This window comes from Sus scrofa, chromosome 18, assembly GCF_054392235.1.
Source record: "Sus scrofa isolate SSC_HxYL_T2T_F1_AM1 chromosome 18, Sscrofa_HxYL_maternal_Yorkshire_Landrace_v2.0, whole genome shotgun sequence".
NCBI lineage: Eukaryota > Metazoa > Chordata > Mammalia > Artiodactyla > Suidae > Sus > Sus scrofa.
In genome coordinates this window covers 34,822,328-34,849,898 of record NC_139400.1, presented here as the reverse complement: position 1 = coordinate 34,849,898, position 27,571 = coordinate 34,822,328, and the positions used below count along the sequence as shown (strand labels likewise).

Below are 27,571 nucleotides of genomic sequence, written 5' to 3'. Positions count from 1 at the left end.
TATTTCTCCCTGAAAAAACATTTTGTTGGTCTAAGTTCTAAAGAGTCTCTGAAGTTATGGTTGAATTTTAATAACTGGCCCTACATATTCCTGTTAAATGGTGGATTGAATCTGGGAAAAAACTATAATTCGAAAAGATACATGCACCCCAATATTCACTGCAGCACTATTTACAATAGCCAAGACATAGAAGCCAACTAAATGTCCATCAACAGATGAATGAAGAAGATATGATGTATAAATATATATCTATACACACACACACATATACAATAAATACACAGTGGAATATTACTCAGCCATAAGAAGAATGAACTAATGCCATTTACAGCAGCAACATGGATGGACCTAGAAATTATCATACTAAATGAAGTAAGCCAGACAAAGACAAAACTCACATGACATCACTTATATGCAGAATCTAAAAACAAAAGATGCAAATGAGCTTATTTACAAAGTAGAAATAGACCTACACAGACAAAAAATTCATGGTTATCAAAGGGAAAGGGTGGGAGATAAATTAGGTGGATGGGGTTAACATGTACACACTACTATATATAAAATAGACAGCCAACAAGGACTTATACTGTATAGCACAGGGAACTATAATCAATACTTTATAATAACCAATAAGGGAAAAGAATCTGAAAAGGAATATATATATACATATGTAACTGAATCACTGTGCTATATACCTGAAATTATCATGACATTTAAATCAACTATCCTTCATTAAAAAATAAGCAAAAAAAACATTGAAAGCATAGTGATTTGTAAAGACAGATACAGAACTTGTGTCCTTTCAGTTATATAATTCCATATGATCACTTGGAGTTTTAATTTGTACTTTCTTTTCTTTTCTTTTATTTATTTTGCTTTTTAGGGCTGTACCTGCAGCATGTGGAAGTTCCCAGGCTAGGGGTCAAATCAGAGCCATAGCCACAGGAACTCAGAATTCAAGCCACTGTGACCTATACCACAGCTCACTGGCCACATGGATTCCCAACCCACTGAGTGAAGCCAGGGATCGAAACTGCATCCTCATGGATACTAGTCAGATTCGTTTCTGATGTGCCATGACGGGAACTCCTTAATTTGCATTTTAAATTTAAAACAGTAAAACTACCTATGAACTGCTAGGGTAATATTTTTGCTTATTAAGTGCAAATTTTAGCACATACATGAAACATATTCTTGAATTTGAATAATATCTTGAAAATTGAAATGTCTTTTAAAATTGTTATTCTTCTAGTTTGATATTTAATTGCTATTACATTTTAATGTAGTTATTTATTAGTGCAACAAGCCAATAGCCAATATATTTTCACTTTTCAAGTATTGCTCAAATGTAATCAAAAAGGATTAATCTATTTTTTCCTTTTCACTGTAAATTATTCACTATAAATATGATCATATAATGAAGTTCAATAAAATAAAAAGGTATAGTCTTAATTTCTTTTCTAACCATTATCATTATTTATTTTATTTAATGATTATTTTTGAAAATAATTTTCCTAAATTATTAAAGATAAGGAGTATATTAAGGAAATGATTTGCTTGAGGTGGAAGATGTGCTAGGGATGCTTATTTAAAGACAGAGGCAAATGTGAATTTATTTATACACAATGGCATCATGGTCTGTATCTACTTACTTGTGTTTGATTTTGAAAGCCTTAGGCTAACATTCATTTTCCTGAGGCTGGTAATATAAATTAATCGAGCACCTTCTCTTTGTGATAGATTATGAGGATACACTGATATGATACAATATTACAATATGATATGATACAATATTACAATATCTGTAATGTAATACAGATATGGTCAGCCCTGTATAGGAGGGTTGTCCCCTACAAACCTGGTAGTATCTGTATATGACCTAACAAGGTAAGAGGTTGTTACATGTGTGTGTGTATACAGCTTTCTGTTACTGACACATGATCCAAGAATAAGAATTGCATTCATTACATAAGATATAAAGAGTATAAGTTTTATTATTTTTTTTATTTCTTTGGCGTGTGTATGCATGTGTACTGAATTGGGAACCATCTATTATCTCACTCTCCTTTATGTGGAAAACTCACTAAAAAAGCTCAGTTTACACTTAAAATGGTGGACTTCTATTTCTGACCATATGCTATTTTAGCTACTCTGAAGGAACCACCTGTTGAAAACAACAAAAAAAGCTGGGTTAAAAAAAAAAAAATCAAATCTATCGATGAACTGGTAGAAAATGAAGGAATTTCACAGGGGAAAAAGCAAAAGAAAGAATGAAGTAAAATGAGAATATCCGGAGAAATAAGTGAGGGCCAAAGTGGGCTTCATACTTGTCTTGACCTTGGAACCCAAGAAAGGAAGAAAAAGTCTCCCCTGAGAATCTGTAACAAGCCACTTGGATTTGAGGCCCAAATTCAATATACCTATGCAATCCAATAAACCTCAAGTAGAGAATTTAATCTGACACTAGGACTGATGGTGCCTCCAAGCAACTTGGAGAAGCAAATTCTAATAATCTCTAAGAAAACTCAGTTTTAACTCTGGCCTCAACAAATTCCGTTACAACCCCAGAACATGAGTGTAGAGTCCAAAATAACAGCCTCCAAGGAAACAAGCACCGTGTTCAAAAGCTAGAAGAAACAACAGAGTGCCCAAGACTCATAAAATATTCAGCATTGAATTTAACAGACACAGAGTATAGACTATGTTTAATTTGTACAATAAATTAGAAAATGGCTTAAAAAGAGAAAGCAAATAGAACTTCCAAAACTGAAAAGTATTGAAAAAATTTGAGATGGACCGTGTAAAGGAAAGACCGAGAGAAATGGAAGATAAAGTGACGTCCTATGGATGTTCTAAGAGATAACGGAGAAAAATGAGGTATGGAGAAGAATGCTGAACACTGATGAGTATTCAGTAATACTGAAGAGATAATAGTTGAGAATTTTCCACAACTGTTGCAGGGCATTATTCCTGAGATTCAGGAATCCCCTTAAATTCTAAGTTTTGTTTTTTTTTTTTTTTCCTAAGTTTTTTGAAGGAAAGAAAGAAGAAGGGAGGGAGAGGAGTTAGGGAAGGAGGAAAGGAGGAAATAAAGGAATTCATACCTAGATTCATTACTGCAAAACTGCAAAAATATCAAAGAAATCTCAAAAGCAGCCAGAAGAAAGAAGGGAGGGAGGAAGGGTGGAAGGAAGACTGAATGCGGTAGATTTTAGGTCAAAGTACAGAAAATAAACTAGGTAACTCTTATTAGGATTGAGGTAAGTTTCCTTTGAGATTCGTCAATATGACAGCTAAGTATCTTGATGAACAGCTATGAAAAGTTTTAAGTATAAGAAAATGTAGAGGAGAGAGAAAAAGCAGAAAACAAAGTGTTTCAACTCCAATCTAAAAAATATAAAGAGAACATTAAATTATGAACTAAAGACACATTTTCCTGGGGGTGGAGGATTAAAATAGATGGAAAATAACAATACCCAATATCTACTGAGTGCAAACGTTTTTAAAAAAAAGGAAACAAACTGAGCAGTGAAGGGCTAAATATATCACAGCTGAACAGACGCGGGGAGGAGTCGAAGATAGAAAAAGACAACGCCCTGGACTACAGACGTCAAATACAGGCTATTTACTCAACGTAATTATTGTTAAGTTATTGCTAAGACAGACAATTAGATGGTAAGGCTCCACCCGTTATTTCTGTTTGCTCACTTATTAATGTTTCGGGTGCAGGTATAGCTATATAGATCAATTACATTAGAACGACTAGATGGACTGCAAAATAGAATGCAGTGGCTACTGAGAACCATTTGTGCATCTTTTAATATGGTAAATACATAATTCACTCAATATTCTGAGTGTAAACTGTTTTAGTTCTATGTCAGCCAACCAGATGTCCCATTTATATTTTTAGGAGCGGATACGGAGGATAAATTCCAACAGTGAGTTCTGTTTTGAACACTTCCAATTGCCCGAACTTTGCCGATTATTCTAGCGTTAGAACCCTTGCCGTTTGCCTCACACTACTTGAAATCCATGACTCATAAACGCCAGGACATGGAATTGCGGCAGTAAAGAACAGGTGAAAAGTTGTTCCTAGTTGTGTTCTGTAGGCGCATACAACTCCCATCACTACCCGTGCAAAAATCAACAAATAAACAGAGGCACCGCATTTCAGATTCTGCTGCGCACCGTTCGCAATGGCACCTGGTTTTTGTAGTTTGCAAGGGGAGGACTACCAGCGTGTTCTTTCTTGCTGGGGAGGGACGAAAACTACACTTCCCACAAAGGCGCGGGGGCGTGCTCCGCTCGGCTTACGTCACCTCTTCAGCCAGCCAATGACCACTCCGGGCGGCAGTGAGGCAGGCGCCGTCAGGCGCCAAAGTGGGTTTTTTTTTTTCTTTTTTTTTTTTTTCCGCCGAAGCCGAGCGGGTGCTGCTAGCGGAGGCGCCATATTGGAAGGGACAAAACTCCGGCGACAGCGAGTGACACAAATAAACCCCTGGACCCCCTCGCTCCCCCAGCTCTAAGGGCCGCGATGTTGTACCTAGAGGACTATCTAGAAAGTGAGTGGGCGGCGCCGGCGGGCCCGACTGGGGGACCTGAGGGCGGGCGAGAGCAGGAGTGGACGGGCTGGCGGGCTGGCGGGAGGGAGGGGGAGGCGGGGGATGTTTCTTTCTCACGGTAACTGGCAGCCTCGTTGTGGGCTGCCGGCTCCCTCGCGCCCCCCCCACGCACGCACGCACGCACGCACGCAGCGACGTCGGCGCGTACTTTCGCCGTTGGCCCCGCCCTTCTGACTGACTTTCCCATTGACAGTGATTGAGCAGCTGCCAATGGACCTGAGGGACCGCTTCACGGAGATGCGCGAGATGGATCTGCAGGTGCAGAGTAAGTCGGCGCGTTTGCCCTTGTTCGCTGCGCGCGTTCAGTGCCAGACTTACTTGCCATCGACGCCAGCACCTCTGCTGTTTGACTCTCCTCCGGCTCCCTCGCTAGTACATCATAAGGAGTTGTCAAAAAGAACCGGCAATGCCGAATCTTGGCTCTTCTGTTTCCCACGCTACTTTTCTTCTGGCTTTTACAAAAGAAGGTGGCATCAGAGCACATGTGCACCTTTTTTTTTTTTTTCGAATTTGAGACTGTACAATAAAAGTTTCTGTACCTTCATTAAGAATGTAGACATATGTTTTAGTGAACGTTGGCATCAATGTTGCGAAGACTTTGACTTGAGACTTCACGTATAGAACATAGCGGCATTTATGTATTTGTTAAAATTCATTCTAGTCAAAATTCAAGAGAGGAAATGCATATGGAAGCACAGGTTATATGTAGTTCTTTAGAGACCCTGGTGAACTTAGAATGTCCAATTTGAAAAGTTACACATTATAGGATACATTCTCAATTGTCAACAGCATGATAGTTTCTCAATCAAACATGAGAAAGGAAATTGGATTTTACTGTAAAGCTGCTTGTCTACTGTAACAAAAACTTTGGCTTTTGGTCTTTCAGTTATACTTTGTTAATCCGAAGACTTTTTCCCAAAAATAACTTGGCCCTTTCATAGAGCAGTATTTAGTTTATAGGATCATTTTTTTTCTGTGAAGTTTCTTTTAAAGAGTTTACGATTCAGAGAAGATAAAGAATAAATACCTTTATAAAGAATAAAAAGATAAGTACAGGAAAATTACACTTCAAAACAAGAAAACAGTGTTGAGTGCCAAGTGTACACTCATCATGCTCTGAAAGAACCTCACACACCTTTCCCCTTTGTGAAACGAATATAGCTGTTACCACTGTCTTGTAGAAATCCTATATTAAAAATTAAGAATGTGAATAATGTGATCCATAATTAAAATGTTTAATCAAGTGTACTTTGTTGGCTGTCTGTCACTCTTGTTTGGAGAAACGTAAGTACTGTTTAATTGCTTAAATAATATTAATGGCTGGCCTTCATAGGGTATATCTGCAGAGATAATGCCATTAGTTATGCTGTAGGCCACAGGGGAAGTCTAATAGGGTATATCAACAGAAGATGTTTCCTGATCACATGTATCCCATGTTTAGACTATGCATAGGATATTTCTTGTGCTGACAGATTTTCTTCTCAGAGAAGTAAGGCTGGGGGGAACATCTGGGTTTGGGGATGTGATAAGGAGGAAAAGAGTATCATGGAAAGAGATCAGAGAATAGAACCTTTCAGAGTGTGGTAGTCTTGAGGTAGCCCCCATCCCCCACCTCCCGCCTCCCTTCTCTGCCCCACCAGCACCACACATACTTCCATACCCATTGTTCACAAATATTCTTTTCTCAGCCTCCTGCCAGTTTCGTGTGGTGCATGAAACAAGGTAATATGTCTTGGAAGCCACCTTCTGTTCAGTGGATTGTAGTGTGGAAATCTGAGTTGTGTGTTTCTCCAGCTTGCTCACAAAATTCATTTTAACTTTAATGTATTTGAAATGCTAAAGATTTGCTAGAGAAGTGTTTTGTATAGGCTTGAGCATGGATTTTGTTGTCCAGCAAATCTGAGTTTATTTTAGAGCTTTAGAAACTTACTCATTGACCTTGACCACATTGCCACTTCTCCGGGATTTATTGTCTGTAAAATGAGAATCATCATGAAGATTAAAAATAATAGAGATAAATTAGAGCATATAGTACCTGATACAAAGTGAGCATTCAATAAAAGGTAGCTATTATACTTTTTCATGATTACAAATTTTTAAGTTCTTTAGTAATCTGGACTTGAATATGTAAGTTAGAGTTTTTTTTAAACTTGAATTTGTATAATAATTGTTTAAAGTTAATAGCTATTATAGATTAACAAAAGAGATCTCTGTCAAATAAGTTAGGAGATGGACTGTTACGCACTGAATATCTCAAAAATGATACAGTAAAAAGGTTTTCCTCAATTTGCAGAGCAACAAAATCCCTTTTGTTTATTTTTCATTTTTAAATAGACATAGAGCAGAATGACTATATTTAGCACACATTTCAGGAAGAGCTTATCTGGAATAAATAATATTATGCATTAAGTGAATAAATGATTAATCCCTGCTTTCAGTCATGATGGGAGATGATGGGCTACTTAATGGTACATAGCAAGAGGTTGAAATCTTTTTATCTCATCCCTTATTGAAAGAAATCCAATGAGAAATTGTACTTTGGCACATTTGGCTGACTTAGTAACATTAGGTTTTGACCCCAAGACTGTACTATTCAGCAGCTATAATATAGCATCTGTCTACACTGTTGACTAGTTTGACTATCTGAAAAAGTTTTGATGTAACAACAAAAATAAATTGTCAGTAGGGAAAATTGTAACTTTTTTTAAGCTAAGGTGATTAAGGCATCATACATATTTACATTATCAGAACATATTTACATTACCAATTGAGAGAGTGTATATGGTCAGATATTTTTTTCTTTCTTCTTGTCGAAGCATGTATATTCAGTGTATGAGTTTGGCCATCTAAGTGTGAAATGTTTTTATTATATCCTAGATGCAATGGATCAACTAGAACAAAGAGTCAGTGAATTCTTCATGAATGCAAAGAAAAATAAACCAGAGTGGAGAGAAGAGCAAATGGCATCCATCAAAAAGGTATGTTAAACACTTTTGATGGTTTATCAATAAGTATTGGGACCCTCTGAGGAAGATATTTTAAAATAGTTTTTGGAGTATCTAAATGAGGGAAAGTTACCAATAGCTCTTTAGTGTTTAAATGTGATGTATAAAATTAAAAATGATTTATTGCATTTTAGAGCTTCAGCTCTAGGAATTTTTAATCATCAAAGCATCTTAGTAATTTAGAAAATTATTTCAATGATTAGTGACTTATTAGAGAGTTAGAAAGTTGTTTAAAATCTATGTTTTTTCCTTTTAATTTGTTTTGTTCTAGTTACAGGTAATTAAAATTGCCTTGTCTTTAGAGCCTTACTGTCTTCCAATTTTGGCACAAACTGGGGTGAAAATTAGCAGCCTTGAAGTGTATTTTATATATTGCTAGGTACCTAGATTGGTGGGATAATAGGAGGACAGAATCCTAAGAGTTAAAAGAATTCTTAAAAAGACTTTTTAGTTTAAAACTCTAGATTCATTCATCCATTGGGCCTATAAATACAGAATTCTTTGAATTTTTATTAGTTTTATAGTACTTAGAACTCTCTTCTAGATTAGAATGGGTATCAGCTCTCTCCTCAGGATTTCCTTTAAAAGTATGATCTAGTTTATTTGGGGATACATTGGAAGAACTACTTAAAAACCCTGAGTTTTGGAGTTCCCGTCATGGTGCAGTGGTTAACAAATCCGACTAGGAACCATGAGGTTGCGGGTTCGATCCCTGGCCTGGCTCAGTGGGTTAAGGATCCGGCGTTGCCATGAGCTGTGGTGTAGGTCGCAGACACAGCTCGGATCCCATGTTGCTATGGCTCTGGCACAGGCTGTGGTGGCTACAGCTCTGATTAGATCCCTAGCCTGGGAACCGCCATATGCCGCAAGAGCGGCCCAAGAAATGGCAAAAAGACCAAAAAAAAAAAAAAAAAAAAAAAACCCCTGAGTTTGGTCATGACTCTGCCATTTGACTGTGTGACATGGACAGGTCCTTTAATATCTCTGAGTAATAATGGCTCTCTAACCCCCAACCTTCGTAGAATTGTTCAGGGATCAGCTGAGAAAGAAATTTGAAAACTAATTGTGTTCTTTATTTTGCCACATAAGGGGAATATTATTTCTGTTAGGAGCAAAAAATTATAGAATAAAAAATTATAGAATCTTTTTATAGAATTAGTCCTGACTTGGAGGACACCCGGAGGCCCAGGTGTATGTGAGCATAGACATCATATATATACATCTCAAAGTCATTCACTCTCCCTTTATCCTCTTAGGTTTTTGGTATAGCACATCTTGGGTATACCCTGAAAAGTCTGATACTCCATGGAAACTTACAGGATTTAAGAAAGTAATAATTTGCTTTGTGCTGTGGAGAAACCTAAAGTATAGGTTGAGTTGTATGAATTGATACTTCACCTAAAATGAGAGTTATAGAACAACTGGGAACAAAGACATGTGTCCTTTCAATAGCTGCTTTTTGTAACAGGTTTTAAAAATGGAGAGCTTACGTATTCTTTACAAATTAGATAAGTCTTACATCTTAAATGACATTTATTTTTAAAGAAAAATAACTATTTTTTGGCTCACATAACTTTTACTAGTATAGAGGCTAGACTTGGAATGGTATTCATTTTCATTCATATCTTTTCTAGGAATTCTGATCATCTTCCTTTAATCCTAGGCTCTTCGTCTAAAATTTTTAACCCTACCCTACCCCTAAACATGATTTTTATTGCTGTTGTAGAATGACTGACAGTGATTAACAAGGTATGATAATGAAAATGTAGTTATATATCCTGGATATACATATTTTAAAATTAGTAATTTATTCTTAAAAGACAAATGTTTTTATTCAGGATTATTATAAAGCTTTGGAAGATGCAGATGAGAAAGTGCAGTTGGCAAACCAGATATATGACTTGGTAAGTAAAATGAATGTGATGCTGTGCCATAAGTATTTGAATTATGAATTTGTTTTAAATTGTGTTAGCTTCAACATAATAGGAAGAGCAGACTAAACTGAATTATTGCTTTCTTGATCCCATTTAATTCCAGAGTTACGCCTTTTTTTTTGGTGGAAGAGACTTACAGAGAGTCCATAGTTAATAGGTAAAGAACATTATATTTTAGCCAAATCTGCATTGCTGTAAGATTGTAGCTGATCTTAGGCTTTTTTTAAAAAACAAAAAGTAGGTGTTTAACTTTATATTAATTCTTATGGTAATGTACTTACCTGAGAAGTCATCTTGAGATTGTTTCTGTGGTAAAATACACTTAAGAGAACTGTGTGGACTGTTCTTGGTAGTCTGATCTAAAATGAAGAAGAGACTAATTTGAGTCAGTGTTAATAGATAGTCAACTCTCTCATAAGTGGTTTCAGTAGCTAGCACTCAGCAACTAACACAGGTGGCAAAAATGTTTGGGAAATACAAGTATAAATAAACTTTTTTAAAAAGTCGTTTTGCAGTAGCAGCAGCACTTCTAAAAGATTGAAATCACCAAGAAGACAGATATATACAGTATTTCTCAAATTGGTATAGTTATGGTGCTTTTTTTAAAAAAAAATGTAAAGCATTTTATCCCAAAATATGTACTTTGGAAATACTTATTTCTGGTTTTGCTTCAGAGCGAGTTAAAGCTGAAAACAAAGGCTCACTTTTGATTAACTTTAGCATATGGATTCATATCTTATTTTTATAGTCTTGTCTGGATACAATTTTATTACTGAACAAGTATGTGTTAATATAAATATCATTGATGAATAAGACATAGATAAAATGTACATACCCCATATGGTATGTATTGTGAATGCTGTACTAAACTTGAAAACATTTGTTATGTATACCTAAAGAAAATGCTTAACTATTTTTACATGGTGAAAATTTTTTAAAATTTTTTATTATAATTTACAATGTTTTGTCAATTTCTGCTGTACAGCAAAATGACTGATATATATGTGTGTGTGTGTATATGTTCTTTTTCTCATATTATCTTCTATCACGTTCTAATACAAGTGATTGGACATAGTTTTCTGTGCTATACAGCAGGACCACATTGCCTTATGCCTGAGTAGTATTCCATTGTGTATATGTACCACATCTTCTTAATCCATTCATCTGACAATGAACATTTAGGTTGTTTCCATGTCTTGGCTATTGTGAATAGTGCTCCAGTGAACATAGGGGTGCGTGTATCTTTTTGAATGAAAGTTTTCTCTGGATATGTGCCTAGGAGTAGGATTGCTAGATCATGTGGTAGATCTATATTTAATTTTCTGAGGAACCGCCATGCTGTTTTCCATAGTAATTATACCAATTTATGTTCCCACCAATAGGGTTTCCATTTATCCACCCCCTCTCCAGCTTTTGTTATTTGTAGTCTTATTAATGATGGCCATTATGACTTGCATGATGTGGTACCTCATTGTTTTGATTTGCATTTCTGTAATAATTAGTGATGGTGAGCATTTTTTTGTAAGCCTCTTGGCCAGCCATATGTCTTCTTTGGAGAAATGTTTATTTAGGTCTTCTGCTCATTTTTTAATTGGGTTATTATTATTATTATTTTTGCTATTGAGTTGAATGAACTGTTTTTATATTTTGAAGAGTAAGCCCTGTTGTTGATTAGGTCCCATTGGTTTATTTTTGTTTCTATTTCTGTTGCCTTGGGCCACTGACCTGAAAAAACATTTGTACCAGTTGATGTCAGAATGCCTGTGTTCTCTTCTAGGAGTTTTATGGTGTCTTATCTTATGTTTAAGTCTTTAAGCCATTTTGAGTTTATTTTTGTGCATGGCATGAAGATGTGTTCTAGTTTCATGGATTTACATTCACCTGTCCAGTTTTCCCAGCACCATTTGCTGAAGAGACTGTCTTTTCCCCATTTTATATTCTTGCCTCCTTTGTCAGAGATTAATTGACTATAGGTGTCTGGGTTTAATTCTGGGCTTTCTATTCTGTTCCATTGGTCTTTATGCCTGTTTTTGTACCAGTACCATGCTGTCTTAATTACGTAGCTTTATAGTATTGTCTGAAATCTAGGAGACTTATGCCTCCTGCTGTTTCTTCTTTTTTTTTTTTTTTTTTCGGGTCTTTTGTGGTTCCATATAAATTTTTAGATTGTTCTAGTTCCATGAAAAATGTCATGGGGGAGTTCCTGTCATGGCTCAGTGCTTAACGAATCTGACTAGGAACCATGAGGTTGCAGGTTTGATCTCTGGCCTTGTTCAGTGGGTTGAGGATCCAGCGTTGCTGTGAGCTGTGGTGTAGGTTGCAGATGGAGCTCGGATCCCGCATTGCAGTGGCTGTGTCATAGGCTGGCGGCTACAGCCCCGATTAGACCCCTAATCTGGGAACCTTCATATGTGGTGGGCGTGGCCCCAGAAATGACAAAAAAAAAAGTCATGGGTAATTTGATAGGGATTGCATTAAATCTGTAGATTGCTTTGGGTAGTATGGCCATTTTAATGATACTAATTTTCCAATCCAGGAGCATATATGTCTTTTAATTTCTTTGAATCTTCTTTAATTTCCTTGATTAATGTTTTATAGTTCTCAGCATACAAGTCTTATACCTCCTTGGTCAGGTTTATTCCTAGGTATTTAATTTTTGGTGGTGCAATTTTAAAAGGTATTGAATTTTTTTATTCCTTTTCTAATATTTTATTGTTAGTATACAGAAATGCAACTGATTCTGAATGTTAATCTTGTATCCTGTTACTTTGCTGAATTCCTTGATCAGTTCCAGTAGTTTTTGTGTGAAGTTCTTAGGGTTTTCTATATATAGTATCATGTCCTCTCCATAGAGTTACAATTTTACCTCTTCTCTTCCAACTTGGATACCTTTTATTTCTTTTGTTTGTCTGATTGCTCTGGCTAGGACTTCCAATAGTATGTTGAATAAAAGTGGTAAGAGTGGGGCATCTTTGTCTTGTTCCAGATTTTAGCAGGAAGGCTTTCAGCATTTCTCTGTTGAGTATTATATTGGCTGTGGGTTTGTCATAAATGGCTTTTATTGTGTTAAAGTATGTTCCCTCTATACCCGCTTTTGTAAGTGTTTTTATCATGAATGTCAAATGCTTTTTTTGCATCTATTGAGATGATCATGTCGTTTTTGACTTTTCTTTTGTTAATGTGGTGTATGACATTGATTGATTTGCATATGTTGAACCATATTTATGAGCCTGAGATGAAACCCACTTGATTGTGGTGTATGATGTTTTTTATGTGTTGTTGGATTCAGTTGGCTAAAATTTTGTTGAGAATTTTTGCATCTGTATTCATCAAAGATATTGGTCTGTAATATTCTTTTTTGGTGGTATCTTTGGTTTTGGTATTAGGGTGATGGTGACTTCATAAAATGTCTTTGGGAGTGTTTCCTCTTCTTCAATTTTTTGGAAAAGTTTAAGAAGGATGAGTATAAGTTCTTCTTATATGTTCGGTAGAATTGCCTGTGTAGCAATCTGGTCCTGGACTTTTGTTTGGAGGAGTGTATTTATTACATATTCAGTTTCATCTCTAGTGATGGGTCTGTTTAAATGATCTTTTCCTTCTTGATTCAGTTTTGGTGGGCTGTATGACTCTAGAAAGTTTCTATTTCTTACAGGTTGTCAAATTTGTTGGCATATCATTATTCGTAATATTCTCTTATGTTTTCTGAATTTCTGCAGTATGCATTGAGATTTCTCCTTTTTCATTTCTTATTTTGTTTCTTTGCATTCTCTCTCCTTGGTGAGTCTGGCTAAAGGTTTGTCAATTTCATTTGCCCTTTCAAAGAATCAGCTCTTGGTTTTATTGATTTTTTTTCTATTGTTTTTTGAATCTTTATTTTATTGATTTCCTCTCTAATGTTTATGATTTCCTTCCTTCTGCTAAGTTTACATTTTGTTTGTTCTAATGTTTTTATTTCTTTTAGGTGGTAGGTTAAGTTGTTGATTTGAGATTTCTCTTCTTTTTTGAGGAAGGCCTGTGTTGCTGTGAACTTCCCTCTAAGAACTACTTTTGTGGCATCCCATAGATTTTGTTGTTGTTTTGGTTTTTTTTTTTGTCTTTTTGTCTTTTGTTGTTGTTGTTGTTGTTGCTATTTCTTGGGCCGCTCCCACGGCATATGGAGGTTCCCAGGCTAGGGGTTGAATCAGAGCTGTAGCCACCGGCCTACGCCAGAGGCACAGCAACGCAGGATCCGAGCCGCGTCTGCAACCTACACCACAGCTCACGGCAACACCGGATCGTTAACCCACTGAGCAAGGCCAGGGACCGAACCCGCAACCTCATGGTTCCTAGTCGGATTCGTTAACCACTGCGACACGACGGGAACTCCCTTATTATTATTTTGGGGGTCTTTTTGCTATTTCTTGGGCTGCTCCTGTGGCATATGGAGGTTCCCAGGCTAGGGGTGGAATCAGAGCTGTAGCCACCGGCCTACGCCAGAGCCACCATAGATTTTGTTGTTTTTTTTTTTTTTTTTTTTGTCTTTTTGCCATTTCTTGGGCCGCTCCTGTGGCATATGGAGGTTCCCAGGCTAGGGGCGAATCGGAGCTGTAGCCGCCAGCCCACGCCAGAGCCACAGCAATGAGGGATCCGAGCCGCGTCTGCAACCTACACCACAGCTCACAGCAACGCCGGATCGTTAACCCACTGAGCAAGGGCAGGGACTGAACCCGCACCCTCATGGTTCCTAGTCGGATTCGTTAACCACTGCGCCATGACGGGAACTCCCCATCCCATAGATTTTGAATGGTTGTGTTTTCATTGTCATTTGTCTTGAAGTATGTTTTAATTTCCCTTTTGATTTCCTTTTTGACCCATTGTTTTTTTAGTAACATGTTTAGTCTTCATGTAGTAAGTTTTTCTCTCATGTCTTTTCCTGTGGTTGATTGCTAGTTTCATTCCATTGTGGTCAAAGAAGCTGCTTGAAATAATTTCTGTACTCTTAAATTTGTTTAAGTTAGTCTTGTGCCCCAGTATGTGGTCAGTCCTTCAGATTGTTCCACGTACACTTGAAAAGAATATATATTCTGATTTTTTTGGATGTAATGTCCTGAAAATATCAATTAAGTCTAACTGTTCTATCATGTCATTTAGGATCTCTGTTGCATTATTGATTTTCTGTCTAGAGGATCTGTCCATTGATATGAGTGGGGTGTTAAAAATCTCCTAGTGTTATTGTATTCCCATCAATTTCTCCTTTTATGCTGTGAATGTTTGTTGTATACATTTGGGTGCTTCTATATTAGGGGCATATATATTGATGAGTGTAATATCCTCTTCTTAAATTGATCATTTTATCATTAAATAGTGTCCTTCTTTGTCTTTCTTAATGGCCTTTGTTTAAAGACTATTTCGTCTGATGTAAGTATTACAACTGCTTTCCTGTCATTTCCATTTGCATGAAATATCTTTTTCCATCCCCTCATTTTCAATTTATGTGTCCTTTGCCCTAAGGTGAGTCTCTTGTAGACAGCATATTGTAGGTGCTTAATGGAAGGATATGCCCACAAAGTAAAGAGCCTGTATAGAAACTTGTTAACAAAGATTAATACGATTGGGTATTAAGGGAAATCTGGTAAAAGACTGAAATAAGTAGGCCAAGTTTTTGTTCATGCCATTAAAGACTCACTTCATCTCATTTCTCTAACTGAAAATTTCTACTTTTCTGAAGCCACTGCCTCCCTTTGAGCTCTGCCAAGTTAAACCTGTTTTTTCCCCCACTCCCCTGTTTTATTTCTAAGACTGCCTTTTGTCTTTTCTTTACTCTTTTCTATCTCCATTCCTTCCCATCCTTCCCTTTTTCTTTTTGTTACTTTTTCTCCTTTCCTTCCTTTTAAAATGCTCCATTGCTCTTCCAGGTGACCATAATATTCTTAATATAAAATCCATTCTTCTGGAGACTTAAATTTTTTATCCTCCCACTTTTGTGGCCTTCCTTAGTCTCCTTGGATATCACTCAGAGTGGTTGCTGTTCCTCAGGGTTCTGTCCATGACCTGCACTGTTTTGTACTCTGTTCAGTGGTTCTACATAGAAGCAACTCCCTTCTCATCCTAGGCGCCAACTCCAGAGGCTGGTGAGACCAATGCCACATGGTAAAGAACTGTTCTGTCCAATGCCAGTTTTACCCCTCACCACACATTCACCATCCAAGTTGCAAAACATTCCTCCATTACTTTTCCATGTGTAACACTTAGTTTTAGCAAGTATACAATAATTATTCTTTAAGCTCAAACTTCTGCTCTGAGCCTATTCATCTTATCTGAGAATTCCTAGGCCCTGGAACTCAGTTAACTTTTAACTCTTCTTTTACTTTTCTCACTAGCATCACTTTCCATGAATAAATAATTGTTAAAATGTTAAAATCAGTTATGCATCCTAATTGGAATGCTTGTGTTATATGCTGCAGTGTATTTCCAAAGTAGCTTGTGGTATTTAAACACTTTAGGTTTGAGGGTAAGAAATCTATGAGCCTTATGAGTAATACTTAAGGGGATTATCAACTTTTTGAATAGGGAGTCCCTAAATGGATTTACCATCTCAAATTAGTTTTACTTCCCAAAATATCATCTGTAAACATTCAAGTGAAAGTCTTTATAAATGTTAAACAAATTAAATACCTATAACATTTAACATTTGAGAGCTGAGAATGCTCTGTGCTTCAGAGTTTAGTGGATGGAGTACAGTGTAGGTGTAAAAGTATGGTAACTTTTATCCATAGAACCTTTACCAAATAAATGGTGGTACTTCCATTCATACAGTTCTACATAGTGGGAGAGGATAACTTTCATTTATTCAGCAAATATTTATAGATCTCAAGCTATGAGTGCTGGATAGGCAGTACTGATACAGACGGTCAGTATGGGCAAACCATTTTTCTTTTGCTTTTTAGGGCCGCACCCATGGCACATGGAAGTTCTCAGGCTAGGGGTCAAATCAGCTACAGCTGTCGGCCCACACCACAGCCACAGCAACATGGGATCCGATCTGCATCTCTGACCTACACTGCAGCTCAAGGCAACACCAGATCCCCGACCCACTGAGCAAGGCCAGGGATCTAACCTGCATCTCCATAGATACTAGTCAGATTAATTTCTGCTGCACCACAATGGGAACTCCTAGGAGAACTATTAAATAAAGGTTATTGGATTCAGGATGAGTATAGTCTAAAGACATTTGAGGTGGTACTTTGCAAATGAGAAAGAGCCTGCCATGTAACAAGCTTTGGGAAGAAGGCAAATGATGTACCAAGGGCAGGGTCTCAGGTGGAAAAGTTTTTGACAGGTTGAACCAGAAAAGAGGCCAGTGTGGGTGGTATGTAGTGAGAAAGGAGAAGAGTGGTATGAGAAGGGGCAGGCAGGGACCAATACATACAGGGCCTAAAAGCCACTGGAGCAGTGCTTTTTACCTAAAAGCAGTAGAGAGCCAGTGAAGGACTTTAAACAGAGGAGTGAAATGCACCTTAGAGGAGATTGTGGGAGTTCCCGTCGTGGCACAGTGGTTAACGAATCCGACTAGGAACCATGAGGTTGCGGGTTCGGTCCCTGCCCTTGCTCAGTGGGTTAAGGATCCGGCGTTGCCATGAGCTGCGGTGTAGGTTGCAGACTCGGCTCGGATCCCGCATTGCTGTGGCTCTGGCGTGGGCCGGTGGCTGCAGCTCCGATTCGACCCCTGGCCCAGGAACCTCCATATGCCGCGGGAGCGGCCCAAGACATAGCAAAAAGACAAAAAAAAAAAAAAAAAGAAGAGATTGTATGTGTTATGCTTAAACATTATATTATTATTACAATGTAAAGTAAGCACATATTATTTTTACAGACTTTGATACAGCAGTTGAGTGTATAATTCAGTGTATAATTGTCCCTCATATTTTATATAGTATGGTATTTAATTATTTTTCACTGAAATATTTTATTTACTTAAGAAAAAAATTGGACCACATAAATATCCACAAGTGAAGAAGTTTGTGGAATTAGGCCTTTATTGGAACAAACCGACACTTTATGTAGGTTTAGTGAAATTTGACTGACCAAAAAAAAAAAAAAAATTCTATCCTATTAAAATACTTTCCTTCCGGAATCCTGATCCTCATTAAACACTTATTTGTGTTCTTCAGCCAGGCATCACTGACATAAGGCCATATTAGATTACATTCCCTCATAAAGGTGATTTATATGTACTTTGATAAAGTTTGAGCTTTTAGTTAATGCTTGAATGATTTTAGCAGCCTCTCATGGTGCACAGTACCCTAAAACTTGCTTCTTTTTTATAATCCTGGCTGACTTTTGAGATGCTTATATTCCAGACCCATATTTTACCTATAAATTCAAGAATCCTTCATCTGATATTCTAAACGAGGAAATATATTATGTGAGCTTGACCTTTTGATTTGTCTCCTATCCTTATTGTCTTTCAGGAAAATGATTAGATATAGTTTATGTGCTAAGGCCTTAAGTATTTGATTCACCCTAAAGATGGATCAAATTTTCATTTAGTTTAAATATAATTCAGAGCAATAGGAATCATGTTCATGACTTATCATCAGAGAAATAATATGCCATCATGTTTCCTTTTTCTCCCCCAGTTTACCCTCCTTATTCACTATTACCACATCTTTTTATGGGTAAATTTCTCTCTTATTGCCATGGATTTCAGTTTAGAGCCTTATAGACTGTGCATTCTGAAAGGGCAAGCTTGACATCTAACTTTTAGAATTTGACAGTGTTGGAAGCCATAAAATCACGAAGAAGCTTTTAAAAAGCTATATTTTGTTCCGTTCGAATCCATCAGATGGCATATTTTAGAATTTGAATACTGGAAAACTGGGAGAGACAAAAGAGAAAGACTAATGGATTATAAGTCTATGCAAAAATAATTAAAGTGTGAGGATTTTTTGTTTTGTGAAGAGGGGCCAACTGTGACTTAAATATTTTTATGATCATGAATATGTTAACAAATAACACTGACAGAATTTCCTTTATCTCTAAAAAGATCAGAAAAAGCACAGTAGATTTAAATTTGAAGAAGTTATCGGAGTTCCCGTGTGGCACATCGGAAACAAATCCGACTAGGAACTGTGAGGTTGCGGGTTCGATCCTTGGCCTTGCTCAGTGGGTTAAAGATCTGACGTTGCCTTGAGTTGTGGTGTTGTGGTGTAGGTCGCAGACACGGCTCAGATCCCAAGCTGCTGTGGCTCTGGTGTAGGCTGGCAGCTATAGCTCCGATTAGACCCCTAGCCTGGGAACCTCCATATGCTGCAGGTGCAGCCCTACAAAGACAAAAAAAAAAAAAGAAATAGTTATGATTTGGGGTTGTGGGATATGATTCAGAATTGTGGAATAAGGAAGCTTTTGTGGCTGGCATTTTATTGACATTAAGTGGGGAACAAATAAATAATTAGACGCTGGTCAGCCTTGTGTTAGGAATCCATGGCTAATGGAAAATCTCAATTGGATCAGTATCTTCTTTACTACTTTCAGTCAGTCTTAGAGGGTCAGGTGTATGTGGAGGGCTGGAGTAACTAACTTAGGCTCTTGCTTTGCCTGATGTCTATAGGGCCATTGTGGTGATCAGCTAGAATAGGTGCTTCGCCCACTGTGAATCATGTAGGTAGAGGGAATGCACTTAATGGGTTTCAGTCATGTTCAGTTTGGTTCTTACTATGGCTGTTTAATACTGTTTAAGTGTCCTGGTGCTTTATAGCTTAAATTAAATCTTGTGGTCAACTTCCTTTCCAACTTCTACTTTGATTTAGTATAGCAATAGTGAATCAGAGAAAAAAGAATTCTCACCGCCTGATAATTGCTTATAATATTAATCTGTTCATAATCTTTTTACTTATCAGGAGGTGGGAATGATTGGAAGTCTTCTTATAAAGCTCCTCAACACCGTGTGGTTAAAGCTTTTTTGTCTTTGTTTATTTTAATTATGAATTTGATTTTTAGAGTTTCAATTCTTTGGGTCCCCTTGCTCTTTCTGAGCTATGCAGTACTAGAAATTGAATCATTATTTCCATGTTTTCAGGTATAATAAACTTTATCGGTACTGTCTTTAAGATAATCAGGCAATTCTTAAACACAGGGCTAGAGTGAATTAAGGGGGATTGTATGATTTCACCCTCCCAACCAAGATCCTAACGCTTCCTTCTGTATTCACTACACCTATGACAAGCCACTCCGTACTTTTTTTTTTTTTTTGTCTTTTTTATCTTTTCTAGGGCCGCACCTGCAGCATATGGAGGTTCCCAGGCTAGGGGTCAAATTGGAGCTGTAGCTGCTGGCCTACACCACAGCCACCACAACGTGGGATCCAAGCCATGTCTGCGACCTACACCACAGCTCACAGCAACGCCAGATCCTTAACCCACTGGGCGAGGCCAGGGATTGAACCCACAACCTCATGGTTACTAGTTGGGTTCGTCAACCACTGAGCCATGACGGGAACTCCCCACTCTATACTTTCTTTTTCTCAGAGAATTGTTTGTCTTCCTGTCTCTAAATGTTCTTTAATTATTCTTTCTTATCTACGAAGAAAATCCATTCTTCAATAACTCATTCATAGCTACTTTATGTCTACAACAGAATAGTACTACATTTTTTTCTTTATGTGCTACTACTGATCCTTTTCTATTATTCTTTTATTTGTTTAGGGGATTTTATTTATACCTTTATTATGTTAAAAATCTCATATAAATCTTGATTTGTCAGTTAAATTCTGATTCCTCTGAAGGCAGGGATTCTCTCTCATTCTTTGGGTATTCTCCATTTACCTGGCACCAAGCTCATAATAGGAACTCAGTGTTTATTAGTAGTATAGCTGTAGGTAAGGAAGGTGGCGGAGTATTTTCACTGCATTAGGTAGACTTGGAATTTAAATATGAGTATTTTTTTCTGATTTCCCTTGAGATTAAATTTTGACAATCTGTAAGAGATGTTCTTGAGTCACTAAGGTCTGTGTTCACACTTGATTATTGGAATGGAGGTTCCTTTAAAGGATGCTAAATTACCTGCAGCTTCTTTGAATAGGAGCACGTATCTTTCATATGTGACCCTAGGATTTTAAATATTGTAATTACAACTTCCACCAAGCTCTGAAAAACAACTTGCGTGTGAGGATGGAGGGAAAATTGGGCTTTGAATTATTGAAAATCACCGATACCCCAGTGATTGTTGTCAATATACAAAATGTAAATAAAATAATATTCTCACTTTTTTTCCATTTGAATTATATTGCTTTGAGTTTAAAAAAAAAAAAAAAAAAAAAAAAGGCTCCTGCATGCAGAAGTTCAGAGGGCAATCTTAGGTATAAATAGTGAAGCACAATTTTTTAAGTCTCATTTCTGTAATGCATTAGCTATTGAATTGGGCATGCTGCTTAACTCCTCTGAGCCTTAGTTTCTTCGCTTAGGAAATAGAGGTAGTAATAACCTATCTTAAAAGATTAGAGCAAGGACTAGAAAACAGGCCATCTAATGCGCCAAGCACATTACAAATTATCTTTTGCTACTCTTCTTCCCTACTCCCTTATTTTAAATACACATTATTTAATTGAAAGTTTAAATTTTTTGCCCTCTGATGTGTCCTAGCCATTTCGATATTTGTAAGAAAGGTACTCTTAATTATAACAGTGATTAAGTGGGAAACTACTATTTGAAAAAAGATGTTGTCAATACTATGACATGAATTTTTCAAGACTGTATTTTTTGGTTTTATTTCAAAATAGTAAATTTGAAAAAGCATTGAATAAAATTAATATTAAGCTTTAAAAATACATTAAGACTTGTTGCTAGTTTGAGGTGTCATAAAATTTTCTGAAATCAATTCAAAGATCTCTAGGTTAGTGAGAAAACAATTTTGCCACCTTAACGAAGGGCAGTAGTATTACAATAAAACCATTTTGACCAAGCTCTTTGTGGAAAGGAGTTTGCTTACTAAAAACCCCTTTTGTCTCAACCCTTTACATAAATGTTTACAAGCATAATGGTTCACTTTCCTGCCTTAGAGAAACGTATGTATGGAATATAGGAGCCTCTTTGTTTGTAGACTGAGGATCTTTTCATTCCTTATTTTAAATAACAGTTACTATGGTCTGGCAGTGTGGATAGCCTTGTTATAAGTAGGAGATTAGGCTGAAAGTAACCCCAGGGTATACTGTGAAAAGTTACTAACCCCCTCATCTCTCGGATCAGTTACATCTTACGTCTTTCAGACATTTTTTAACAAATTGCAATTCTGGTTTCTTAAAATTTATTCAAGGAGACGTGGGAGATATTTATCCTAGCACCCTCATTTTGTAGATTAAAAACCTGCAGTATAGGTTAATTGAGTTGCTCAGGGATGCAAAAGCACATTCACTAAAAGAAATAGAAATTTAGATTTCCTCATTAAACTGACACTTTAATAGTGTCCCAAATTGTGGTGGTTATCTTTGATCTTCTTTGAAACAGGTAGATCGACACTTGAGAAAGCTGGATCAGGAACTGGCTAAGTTTAAAATGGAGCTGGAAGCTGATAATGCTGGAATTACAGAAATATTAGAGAGGCGTAAGTAAAATTTACAGTTTTCCATCACCGTTGGACAGTACATGTGCACGTCGTTGAGGAGACTCACGTCCCACAGAGACTTTTCCATCTGCTCTTTGGTGAACAGTGGCACCTGGGTGGTATAGCTTGGTCCCCAGCAGTCGGACTGTTTGGGTCATGGATACTTGGAGAGATGATGCAGTATATCAACCACTCACTTTTCCTGAAAATAAAGCCTTAGGTCATTCCATTTGTTAATACGCGTATATGCTAGTTAGAAGAGTGGTAAGAACAAAGATTTAAAGAAATATAACCGTCTAGAAGCAGGGTAGCCATCTGTCGTTAGATGTTGTGACTTTGCCCTGCCTGTTTATGCACCTAAGTATTGAGGAAGGTTGTTATTTTTTCTTAAGAACTGCCTTAAAAAGCTTTTCCTCCACTGTGTTACTCAGATTTTAAAGAGTTCTTCAACACTTCCTCCTTTTCTCAAAAAAGTCTTTTCTAAACTTTCTCTTATCAGTAAGAAGCCATTTTAATATTTCATTGCAAGCCTTGTCTTGATCTCCCGCTATAATTTACCTTTATCACTTCTTGGGTTTAACTCAGGAGACTTCCCTAAAATGGAGACATGAGCTCTGTTTCTTTAACTAATTTAGCATCACTTCCGACCTAAATGGATAATGTCCATCAAATCAGATAGTGTGGTGGCAAGCCCAGTGTAGGCACTCACTAAATGTTAGTTGAATCAAATCAGCATTATGGCTGATTTCTACTAGAATTTAAAGGGTTCGAATATCTCTTTTCTTGGTGCGTTTCAATAGCAAGAACATGTACCTATTTCTACACACAGGTGAAAGGTTTCTTTACGGTGCTAGGTTATATATCCCTGTTTATGTATTCACTAGAAGTCAGCTAGGGAAGCAACCGGATATGAATGTACCCACAGTTGCATTTTTGTATTCAAAAATAAGCCCATCACTTTAGATGACCATCTAATTTATTGTGATGTTTTTATTCCAGGGGAACCCTTACCAAGAATAATAGCTATTTTGAGACAAAATAAAATATTTTATTTTTCTGAAATGCCAATAATAATTGTGAGTAACAGTAATCCATGGCTATTCAGTACTGCAGGAAGGTTAATGAAGCATCCTCTGTAAGGACACAGACATATGAAACTAAATCAAATCAAGTTAAAAAATGGCTCCACCCTGCGCCCTGCCATGATTTCATCTCAAGGGATCTAGATAAACCCAGAAAATTTCTTCAAAAGTATTTTAAAGCTTGGCGGTAAAGATTTTATGCATCATTTTTCATGAGCAAAATCCCTTCTTTTAGAAAGTCTTTGCTATCGTATGTCATTTTAATGATCAGAGAATTTTCTTTCATACAGTGATGTCCCATTGCCTAATACTTTAGGATCTCCTATTAAAAGGTCTTCAATAACACTATGTTGAGTTTTTCAGTTCTTATCAGTAATGGAATCATGATACTCATTCATCCACTTACATGGTCCCAAATGTCATGAATTCCCTAATTAGACATTAGCGTGCCTTGACCTATTTTGTACTTAAGGTGAGCACTGAAAAATGGATTACTTACTGTTTAGAAAGAGGATGAGGTTGGCTCAGGGTGAAATTGGCGGTGGTGACCCTCTAATGTGTTTGGCTAAAATAATACAGACACAGGCATCAGAGCTTGCCAGACATCTCCTGGTTAAGGGTACCCAGTGCCTGTAGTTGATTGACACATAAAGTTCTCTGCTGCGATCTCATGGCCCTGTATCTCTGTGCCTCCCTGTTTTTTTAGGATCTCTGGAATTAGATACGCCTTCACAGCCCGTGAACAATCACCATGCTCATTCACATACGCCAGTGGAAAGTAAGTTTGATTTAGGGCAGCTAAAATTATTTTAAAGACAGTTGAAAATTCATTGTATTACCTATATGTTCTCTTTCATTACCTCTACACGACTGATTGAGAAACAAATATCCTCCCCTTTTATTTTGTGAGATATGTTTTTTCATGCAATTACTGGTGGATTTATCTTCTTCATTTGGGAAGAGCAGATGTGATTTGGGAACAGGTAGCCTGTTTTCCCTGGGATTCACAGAGGGCGATGTGTGGTACTAATAGCAGCATATACTCACTGCATATCGATACCTGCTTCTCTCCAGGGAGCATTATAACTGAGCAGAACAGTAAACTCCACAATTATGGGCTCTTTATCTTTTTCATCCTTGCTTCTCTAGTGCTTACCTTACTGTCTGGCATATAGTAAATTCTCAAATAGTTTGGTGAGTTAGTGAGTGAATGAATGGTCTGTCAGATGCTAGCTGGCTAGATGACTGTATCGGTGCATTTTTTTGCTATGAAAGAAAGGTTGATGGAAGACTATTTTAAATTGTAGAAAATGTTTTGAAAACAAAATTCCCCACATGTTATATGTTAAACCATGTGCATCACGGGTTATCTTCAGTACATTGCTACAAAAAAGTTTTTTTAGTGTCTACTCCAAAAAAGTTTATTGTCTACGCAGTCTGCTCTTAGGAACACGTGTGAGACAGGATTCTGTTTGTCTTGTCTTCTAGGAAAACATAATGTTCTGTATTCCATGAGGAACTCAGGTCATTACTATATTGGCTTATGACCAGATGAAAGTATTATGCCTTTTCCATTGTTCTCTAAAATTTAAAAACACATAAATTCTTTATTTATATTCAGAAAGGAAATATAATCCAACTTCTCACCATACAACAACAGATCATATACCTGAAAAGAAGTTTAAATCAGAAGCTCTTTTATCTACCCTAACATCAGATGCTTCTAAGGAAAATACACTAGGTAAGTTTACTGTCTTAAATACAGTTGCTTTTTTTTTTCATTCGTGCCAAAATAAAGGGAAATGATTAACTATATGATTAACTATATAGATTCCTTACCTGGTTAAAATCTACCATAGGAAAAAAGACGAAAAAGGAAAAAGCTGACATGAAGTTTTTAAATTTAATGATTAAATCTGTGCTAGGGCTCACTAACATTTTGTTCTAAGCATTTTTATTTCTTCTTTAATTCTGTACAGGTTGTCGAAATAATAATTCTGCAGCCTCTTCCAACAACGCTTACAATGTGAATTCCTCCCAACCTCTGGCATCCTATAATATTGGCTCATTATCTACAGGAACTGGTGCAGGGGCAATTACCATGGCAGCAGCTCAAGCGGTTCAAGCTACAGCTCAGGTAAAAAGGAACAGGTTTGGAAACAGAATATAAAATTTTATCTGAATCCTCTCTTAATAGAAGCAACTAGATGTGAACAAAGAGTTTTCTTGCGTTGTATAGTTTTATTTTCAAATCATAGTTTTTATGATAGCTGACATTTAATGAAATGAATATGCAGAAATTACTTGATTGATAAAAGTTAAAAAATATTTTCATACAACCTCATGCAGATTCCGTCCCACAATAATTGCTCATGATGCTTATATTCTTGAGTGTAAGCCACAGCATCTGCTGGGACAGTACCTTATTCTTGCTTCCAGTAAGGGCTTTCTCTAGAGCCTCAGAACTTAGGTTGCCTTGAGTTTGTTCGCTTCTGTACCAGTTATCTGTATTCCAAATTAAGTTACCCATCCTGTAGTTACTTCCTAACTGGATAAAAACTGATCTTAAATCTTTATGTAAAATAGCTTAAATGACGATGATGAAGATAATGAATGAAGGAGTTCCCATTGTGGCTTAGTAGTAATGAAGCCAACTATATCCATGAGAATGTGGGTTGGATCCCTGGCCTTGCTGTGAGCTGCAGCAAAGGTCATAGCTGTGTCTTGGATCCTACGTTGCTGTGGCTGTGGTGTAGGCCAGCAGCTGCAGCTCTGGTTCAACCCCAAACCTGGGAACTTCCGTATGCTGTTGAGTGCGGCCTTAAAAAAGAAAAAAATAAAATAAAAAGAAGAAATGAAAATGATGAAAACAAAGTTATATTGGATAAACCAAAATAATGCTCTAATTAGTAAGACTTGGAAAAGAAAATATACATATTTATATTTATTAATACTATCAATGAATGCCTTTTTAAGATGAAAGAGGGACGAAGAACATCAAGTTTAAAAGCCAGTTATGAAGCATTTAAGAATAATGACTTTCAGCTGGGAAAAGAGTTTTCAATGCCCAGGGATGCAGCTGGCTATTCATCATCTTCAGCGCTCATGACTACATTAACACAGAATGCCAGTTCATCAGCAGCAGACTCCCGCAGTGGGAGAAAGAGCAAGTAAGTTTTATTGTTACAGTAGCCTGTACCTTTGCAAGGTATGCAGATGACCTGGCACACAGCTTTCACATATTACACAAAGGCAGCTTGTATGTAATGGGTCAGGAAGAACTTTGGGGAGGTGGGGAGACATGACATTTCCTTCACGCAGACACACTTTGGAAGGGATGAAGCCTTTAAAAAGTGCTAAGAGACTAATTTTTCTGGAGTCTTAAATTGGGTTTGTTAGCAAATGGCTTCTCTTTCTTTTGTTCATTAAGAAAAACCATTTTATGAAACATTTTAACTTATAACCCCTTATTTTGTCATGTGTTTCCTGGAATTTTTTTTAAATACAGTTCTTCATTTTGAGTAAGAGCAGGTTGTCTTAATTCTTGATACTGTGCTCCCAAAATTGAAATGATGCAAATATCCCCAGATTTTGTATATGAGATTCTTGGGGTAATCATATGAACTTTACATATGAAAACTTAACAGCATTTTGCCCTATCTTTCCTAAGTATCTGCATATGCTATTATCTTCATACATAAAGAAAGCTCAAACCCTAGGCCAAAATAATTATTTACCTAATAATTATATCATAATTTATTTTTAAAAGTATTTTCTGTAAGTAAATGTTACATTTTCTGTGTTACTGTATTTTCTGTGAATAAATCTCTAAAAGAATGATGAATGTAGCATTACCGCAAAAGTGCTAAATGTCTTAAAAATTCATAATCACCCAAACTTATTGTAACTGCTGATGATAAATTTTTTGAGTTTTTAAAATGTATTAGCATATAGATAATGGTAAACTTATTATGAATTTTAACATTCTTTATTTCCTGTCTTACACGAATAAGTATTCACATGTCAGTTGATGGTTTTGATCAATTGTTGATGTATATTTATATTTTAGATTTTGATGAAGAGCATTCAGTTTGCTTAAAAAATACAAAGAATGTAAGATAGGCATAACTAATATTAATTTTCAAAAATATTAACCTGCAATTTAAATCAGTGATAAGTAGTAACTGATTAAAAGTCTATTCTAAAAACTTAGAAAAATTTTGAAGAAACTTCCTTTGAATACCTTTATTGTCCAGAAAACAAAAATAAATCTCAAACAAAAATAAACCCTTACGGAAAAGGTTGCTCTTTTTGTGCTACAAACCATTTATCAGAGTTCTTTAATTTAGTGT

At 36.6% G+C, this 27,571-nt stretch overlaps 1 protein-coding gene and 1 long non-coding RNA gene across 2 annotated transcripts in view; one reads left to right on the top strand and one right to left on the bottom strand.

Moving 5' to 3' along the window:
- Positions 1-4,399: 4,399 nt before the first annotated feature.
- ING3 (inhibitor of growth family member 3) overlaps positions 4,400-27,571 on the top strand; it is a 28,047-nt gene continuing 4,875 nt past the window's right edge. The window contains 9 exon segments of the mRNA NM_001244268.1: positions 4,400-4,562; positions 4,816-4,887; positions 7,500-7,600; positions 9,466-9,531; positions 22,041-22,137; positions 23,926-23,997; positions 24,841-24,960; positions 25,199-25,356; positions 26,196-26,389. Of these exon segments, the coding sequence (NP_001231197.1) occupies positions 4,535-4,562; positions 4,816-4,887; positions 7,500-7,600; positions 9,466-9,531; positions 22,041-22,137; positions 23,926-23,997; positions 24,841-24,960; positions 25,199-25,356; positions 26,196-26,389 (908 nt within the window). The 5' untranslated portion in view covers positions 4,400-4,534.
- Positions 11,670-17,642, bottom strand: LOC146394977 (uncharacterized). Its single transcript, XR_014833997.1, has 2 exons — positions 14,215-17,642; positions 11,670-11,773 (listed from the first exon to the last, which is right to left on the bottom strand). It is a non-coding gene; the product is annotated as an uncharacterized LOC146394977 (long non-coding RNA).